The following is an 8001-nucleotide window of genomic DNA, read 5'->3' as shown; positions in this document are numbered from 1 at the left end:
GATCACATCAAGATTGGAAAACACTTCCAACACATATCGTCAGCTCACCTTTAGCTAGTCTCCGTTTATTCCGCAACCTTTTATTTCGAGTTACTAACACTTAGCAACCGAACCAGTATCTAATACCCTGGTGCTACTAGGAGTACTAGTAAAGTACACATTAACATAATGTATATCCAATATACTTCTATCGACCTTGCCAGCCTTCTCATCTACCAAGTATCTAGGGTAATTCTGCTCCAGTGGTTGTTCCCCTTATTACAGAAGCATTTAGTCTCGGGTTTGGGTTCAACCTTGGGTTTCTTCACTAGAGCAGCAACTGATTTGCCGTTTCATGAAGTATACTTTCTTGTCCTTGCCCTTCTTGAAACTAGTGGTTCCACCAACCATCAACAATTGATGCTTCTTCTCGATTTTTACTTTCGCGGTGTCAAACATCGCGAATACCTCAAGGATCATCATATCTATCCCTGATATGTTATAGTTCATCACGAAGCTCTAACAGCTTGGTGGCAATGACTTTGGAGAAACATCACTATCTCATCTGGAAGATCAACTCCCACTCGATTCAAGTGATTGTTGCACTCAGACAATCTGAGCACAAGCTTTGAGCTTTTCTCCCTTAGTTTGCAGGCTAAGAAAATTGTCGGAGGTCTTATACCTCTTGACGTGGGCACGAGCCTGAAATCCCAATTTCAGCCCTCGAAACATCTCACATGTTCCGCGATGTTTCAAAAACGTCTTTGGTGCCTCAACTCTAAACCGTTTAACTGAACTATCACGTAGTTATCAAAGCGTGTATGTCCGATGTTCGCAACATCCACAGACGACGTTTTGGGTTCAGCACACTGAGCGGTGCATTAAGGACATAAGCTTTCTACTGTCCGCATAATCGCTACTGTCAACTTTCAACTATATTTTCTCTAGGAACATATCTAAAATAGTAGAACTAAAGCGCGAGCTACGACATAATTTGCAAGAATCTTTTGACTATGTTCAGGATAATTAAGTCCATCTTATGAACTCCCACTCAGATAGACATCCCTCTAGTCATCTAAGTGATTACATGATCCGAATCAACTAGGCCGTGTCCGATCATCACGTGAGACGGACTAGTCATCATAGGTGAACATCTTCATGTCGGTTGTATCCACTATACAACTCATACTCGACCTTTCGGTCTCTTGTGTTCCGAGGCCATGTCTATACATGCTAGGCTCGCCAAGTCAACCTAAGTGTTTCGCGTGTGTAAATCTGGCTTACACCCGTTGTATGTGAACGTTAGAATCTATCACACCCGATCATCACGTGGTGCTTCGAAACGACGAACTTTCACAACGGTGCACAGTTAGGGGGAACACTTTCTTGAAATTTTAATGAGGGGTCATCTTATTTACTACCGTTGTTCTAAGCAAATAAGATGCATAAACATGATAAACATCACATGCAATCAAAAAATGACATGATATGGCCAATATCATTTTGCTCCTTTTGATCTCCATCTTCGAGGCTCCATGATCATCATCGTCACCGGCATGACACCATGATCTCCATCATCATGATCTCCATCATCGAGTCTTCAGAAATGCACTAAAAAGATTAAAACCAATATCGTGGAATGAAAATGGCAATAATATACACGTATAGAGGAAGCTTCCAAACAGCAAAGCAACAATTCTTGCACACACAAAAATGTTACACCCCACATCGTTATAACAGTGTTCATTGTTTGTTTTCCCAGATAGTACATACCAAGGATAGTTTACCTTGAATTGAGTGGAACCTTGACCTTTTTTCCATCTTGTTGAGCACCCATAATGCTGGCATCAACTTCCACAGATCCATTATGAATTTCCAACATCTGTCGAATAAAACATAATCGCATGATTCATTTAAAGCTACTTTAAATTTAGATTTGTAATGGAAATGCAATGGCAGGATGGTAGAAATTCAGTTCATTTTGGTTGCATTGATTTACGCAATAAACATCGCACAACTGCCATTCATGCAGCGGATACACCTGGGTTAATGTTGCTCCAGAATCATACAAACAATACTGATAAAACCGAGAGCAACCCAGCCAATGAACTAAAATCTTAAGCAACACCCTGCTGCAAAGACAAGTATAAGTATGCAGCTGCATAGGCGTTTCCACTTGGTCTAAGATTAACGAGTTCACCATTTACCAAAATGTCATTGCACCCTGCTCGTTCTAACACAATTAAAACTAGTATGATCACTGCTATCATTGCAATGCATATAACCTAGCAAACTAGGAGGGTAAAAGAGTACATAGGGGAAGTATCTACTTGCATTTCACATCTCCTGTTCAAGACAACAATCCAAAGCAAGGTGGACATTACTTAAAAGCTAGATATTATCACAGTTAGTTCAGTCAGGATACGACATTCTGTATGCAGCTCAACTCCAGTAGCCATCTGGATAGACCAATATTAAATGACAAATCAGTCATCGATTAGGACAACAATAATGTGTAGGACCCCCTCCATCCAGGGTAGATGTTTCTGGCATACAGTTCAGTATACACCTTTGACCACATTATCTCAAAAATTATTTGATAAAGAAATCCACCAACAAAGGCCAGTCTAAACAACTTTAGTGTATATTAGTTGTCAAATCCACAACAGTTTGACTGCATACATTTTAAAATGACATCTATTTTGGAACTAGGGTAGTAAACATGAAGGCTCAAGGAACCATTACCAAGTAACGACCAGAGTTTTAGGTGGCCTTTGGTGGCATCCTGTGATTTCCATCTGCAACTCTATGGTTTTTAAAATTTACTACATGTCATTGGTAGAGATCAGGGAGGTATGGACCTGGGGACTACAGCCGGACGGCTGCGACACTAGGGTGGATGGCAACAGCCGTATGTATCAGCTAAGTGTAGATAGCTATCACGCAGTTATGCATAGAGTAGATAGTTACCAATTAGAGATTGGGTTTGTTAGTATATAGCCAGCAACCAGGTCTGATATCTTCCCATCCAAACAATTAATGAGAAATCAATCTATTCCTTCCCAAATGTATCTCCCACCTATGATCTAATCGCTTCCCCAATCAGGCCGACTCCATTTGGACACTCTCCGGCGGTGTTTACCCCGTTGAGTACTGTGGTTCACAACATACATACTGCTGAATTCATTACAAGGCCTACACTGCTGCATGCATGATCTGGTGGAGGAGCCACAACAAAGATGGAGGTGGCAATAAAAATGTCTTATTTTGACTGGCAAAGGAACACAAACTGTGTGGCGTTTCGCATCAACCCCAACATAAGAGAAAGCAATACTAGAAAGCCAGGAACATGCTAGCTCGAAGAGTCATACGTTCACATGTTATCAATCAAGATTCAACAGAGAAAGCTGATAGATCAAACACTTGTGACTTATAAGTAATGCCAGTATCAAAAACTTCATAGCCTACCTCATCTAATAGACCTTCATACGTTAGCTGAGAGCACATTGGTGTCACCATATCCACCTGAATGAATAAAAGAAGATGCATTCCAGAAAAGCAGAAGACATCAATAGAAAATATATCACACATTCACACCTAAGATCACTATAATTTATAAAACTTTGATCACTTAAAAAACAGTGAAAAGGTTCATATATGCTGAGAAAAGCAAGAAATAATCACAAAGTGTGCAACTGAAAATTACCTCTCTGTCTAGCAAAATAACGGTGTCTATCTCTGGAATCCCCATCTAAAAGCACCATAAAGTTAAAATTAGGCAATCAGCTGAATTTAGAGAACTGAGTCATGAAAGGTTGAAAAAAAATGGCATTACATTATCCATGCTGACTGGGTCTTCAAGTTGCATATGGTTCAGCAATTCTGCAGCTTTGGTTGATGCTACACCCTTGGCTCTAATATTGGGGATAACCCCGAAAGCAAACTGGAAAAGAAACCTTATACGCGTAAGAGCAACACTTTATGAATTTGATGGAAGCCAGTTTCCCGCATTGAAATAGGGTGGTAGGCTTTCTAGTAAACGAAAGATTGTGTCAAAAAACTTGTGAGATTGCAGATGCAGAGTTAGTAAGTAATATGCAAACGTCAAGTATAGTGGTCGATCGCAACTTAGTCTACCCATAACAATATTTCGGCCATAAACTAATGAATCACAAATGGAGTAATCATTGTTTCAAGTACAGAACACTCCAAACACAGGAAGGGAAGACATACATACATACCTCTAACTTATGGATAGCTTTTGCAACATGCCAGACAGAACTTGTATATCCTTCAATAAGGCATTCCTGAAAATCACAAATGCTCCAATGAGGCCCATAAAATGTTAGAAAAACATGCTACACCAATTATGTAGCTGTACCTGCAAGGAATAGTCAAGCTCCAAAGAAAGGACATCCTCGTCCAAAGGAACTAGATACAAGGGATATTCTCCGATTGTCAACTTTTGATGAACTTTCTCTTCCTCCAGAATCTGTGCAGCAAAAAAAAAGAGAATTAAATTGAAGATGCCTTAGTGCAAAGAGAATTTATGGAGTGGATTCCTGGATTCATGTGTCCTAGGCTCCTAGCTCACAAAATTTTGAGAACAATAGCTAAGCATGTGTTTGGGCATCCGCGAGTTAAGGGGAAGAAAAACTTGCCAGGATAAGATTACTACTATAAAAAGGAAAATGTCTACCAATCATCAAAACAACAGGACAGTATAATTTTTTGGCACCTGAAAGTATGTAAATGGTATAATAATTGCATACAGGCTATGAATGATGTGTTTGCCAATTTGTAAACGTTTATTTATTCCTCAACAAATATTACAACTCGGAAAAAATCTATATTGAATTATGATTTACAATTGTTTGGCCATTAGCATTGCAGACACATGAAATTCAGGGGAGATTACGAAAGATAGGTTAGAATTTATTTATTTTATTATACATAAAAATAGTTAGCACTCCTGGATCCTCTTCTGGCTAGTCAAATTCGGTACTCCTTTATAAATACCAAACAATGGTGACGAAGTTCAAGAGAAATTGAAATATTTTATCGCTAGTTTAGACTAGAAGATCATAGCCAGCATTATGACTTAGTGTAAATGCAAGCTCAAGCTTCTTAATTTTAATTGTCAAAACAACACAGCCAATGGGTCACGAATTAAAGTAAAAGGGCATCAGCTTTATATAACAGTGAAGCAGCAGGCAAGCTGAAATCCTTGAGAAGCTCATTCAGATTGTAAAGAAATATTATATGAACAATCTGTAACATAAGTTCCATCCTACGGTAACTACGGTACATGTCACTGGTATGGATAAAACTGTATTTGGGAAGAAATAATGCAAAGATTTGTGGTGTTCAGATTGGAAAAACATTTCAGGCCTGGCAAGCATCATGAGCAATGAAAAGAACACGTGTTCAGTTAATACCTGTCATGTCAACATTTTAGTACATAAGGTCATGAAGTTAATACCTGTCATGTCAACACGTGTTCAGTTAATACCTGTCATTGGCATCATGTCTAATAAACCTATTGGGCTAAGAACTATAGGAATACACTCGGGAATACTCTGAAGGACTGATTCCGTCTTGCCAACTTCAAAAACCTAGTCAAACAAAGCTTAACTATAATTATGATATCTACTAGTGCAGATTTCACCCATACAAGATGGAATTCCATTCTTTCTGTGCAGTAGTAATGTATGAGATCAATAAATTCCACAGTACACACATGCCATCCATACAGGACAATGGTGATTGTGTTCGAGTCATCTCTTATTGTAATGAGGTCTATAATTATCGAATATCGCATGAGTCTCACAAACTATTCTACCATACTAGAATTATAAGTCCAAACAACATAATAGAACATGCATGTACATTAATGGAAATAATATATACAGAAACCAAAATACCTTCTCACAGGCAACTATACGGCGTGGTACAAAATAGAGGTGGTATTCCCTATGGAGCCCTTTGGATTCGTTATTCTTAATTTGATTAGCTACAAATTTCATGAAGTTCAACTGGGAGCGAACAAGATACACCACTTTGGGGCATTCCGTCCGCAGAGGGTCAGCCGAGAGGATCCGCAGCTCCGTGCCATATTCCTAATCAACATAAAAAAACAAGTCTGAGCTATCCAAGTTGAAACAAAGAAAGTAACTGCAACGTGGCTTTACTCTTCTGCTTATGTATGAAAGGTAGTTGAAGGAATATTCCCATGGCACATTCCCAAAGTCTAAATTATGTATTAAGATATTAGTTAGGGACATGAAACGTATCGCTTATTGGCAGCAAATCCAGAGTCTATCACCAAACCTTTAGCACCGAGGTCTGCAGGATCAGCAAGAGGGTGCCCGCAAGCTTCGGATCAATGACCAGACATTTCTTCCCCCTAATCTGATACACAAGGAATTCAAACTCTTCAATGTCAACAAAAGTACATAAGATTGCAATAGGGAGTGCAGGAGCAGAAACACACACTCTTGATTATGCTGAGAAGTTCCCAACACCTTCATATTTCAGGAATACATCAAAAAGATGTTCTTCTTAACACAAAGAAGCATGCATATGTGAGTAATTAGATAGCATGTCGAAAAACAGCGACAGTGGCAAAATATAGAGGAAAACTCCTAAAAGGGGGGGATGAAAAGTATTACACATGATGTTCGCAACTTATAGATGGCATCCATTCTGCTCAATGAAGTGAAGTAATTAACATCAAAACCATCCACTAATCCACTAACAGAACATCCCAATGCAGCTATAGTTCACACACAGAAGCAAACTACAGAACTAGAAAAGTTGGAACAAGTAATAACAGACCTAAGGTTTGGAATAGCATTGTTGCGTTCCAAAGGCCAAAAGCTTGAACTGCCCAGAAAATCTAAGAAAAAATTAAAAAAAAAAAACAGCATACTCATATGAGGCTAATGTTCATGCACATGGCATACACTTGACATGAATCCAAATTGCCTACAGAAAATTTGCTAGCATGGCACGAGCGATGTAAGGTTGATTCATTCACACACAGTGTCAACTATTCGTCATTCGCTCAGGTTGGTTGGTATGAGATGCAATTTTGTGGGACTCGCCCGCTGGGAGCACGGTGGGCAGCGCGGAAGCCACCATCCATCTCCTGCGGCGGTAAATCCATCGTCCCAGATCCATCCCCAAATAAATTGCAGCACGCATCAAACCCCGGGATCGTCCAAATCGGGGAGCTAACCAGAGGCGTGGGGCACGACACTTGAGAGAGGGAATCTCACCTGAGAGGGCCCTCGCCCCTCGATTCGGGCCGCTGCTGCCGGTCGTCGCCTTCGCGGGCGGCGGCGAGCTGGGGCCGTCAAGTCGACGGCGGCGAGGCGGGTCGGGGACGGGAACGCGCGGGAAGGGGGGAAGGAAGGGATGGGACGGGTGGTGGAGGTGCTGCAGGGGGGCGGAGAGCGGCCGGCGGGGGGAGGGCGGAGCGCCGGCGGGGGAGGAGGCTAGCGGGCGAGGAGAGCGAGCCTGGGCTGCGGAGGGAACGGAACTCCCACGGCAGGCAGCCTGTTTGCAGCCCACGAACGAAACTCCCACGTTTTTTTTCTCGGGATCTCGAAATTCCCAGGCTCACGGGCCATGGCCCAATCGCTGCCAGCTAGCTACAGCTCTCTCTGTCATTGCTCGCTCGTGCTTTTTTTCCTTGCTTGTCTCGCCACAGTATTCTCGGTTTCTAGGCTTGCAAGTACGTTTTTTTTTCCAGAAAAACAGGCTACGGTTTTCTTTTATTGATTTAAAGAAGTTCGCATATTTGGAAAATGTTTGGGAAATTTTAAAAAATATGAATTTAAAATAGTTTGTGAGTTGAAAAATGTTCACAAAATTTAAAAGAAAAGTATGTATTCATGAATTCAGAAAATATTTGCATCTTTGAAAAAATGTTCACGGATTTAAAAAAAAGTTCACAGATTTGAAAAAAGTCTGCGCGCTTCAAAAAGTTTACATACTTTGAACATTCAAGAGTTGTCA

At 40.6% G+C, this 8001-nt stretch overlaps 1 protein-coding gene across 1 annotated transcript; it reads right to left on the bottom strand.

Annotated features, from left to right (window-relative positions):
- Positions 1-1544: 1544 nt before the first annotated feature.
- LOC119362132 (vacuolar protein-sorting-associated protein 33 homolog) lies at positions 1545-7439 on the bottom strand. The gene is made up of 10 exons (XM_037627332.1): positions 7260-7439; positions 6310-6390; positions 5904-6098; positions 4361-4471; positions 4221-4286; positions 3815-3922; positions 3686-3730; positions 3448-3504; positions 1767-1861; positions 1545-1590 (listed from the first exon to the last, which is right to left on the bottom strand). The coding sequence occupies exons 3-10, from the start codon at positions 6003-6005 to the stop codon at positions 1569-1571; spliced, it is 606 nt and encodes a 201-aa protein (XP_037483229.1). The 5' UTR covers positions 6006-6098; positions 6310-6390; positions 7260-7439; the 3' UTR covers positions 1545-1568.
- Positions 7440-8001: the final 562 nt, after the last annotated feature.

The sequence above is a fragment of the Triticum dicoccoides genome, chromosome 2B, assembly GCF_002162155.2.
Source record: "Triticum dicoccoides isolate Atlit2015 ecotype Zavitan chromosome 2B, WEW_v2.0, whole genome shotgun sequence".
In the NCBI taxonomy this organism is placed as follows: Eukaryota; Viridiplantae; Streptophyta; class Magnoliopsida; order Poales; family Poaceae; genus Triticum; species Triticum dicoccoides.
Note: the sequence above shows the minus strand (reverse complement) of the source record. Positions and strands in the feature narration are given on the sequence as shown.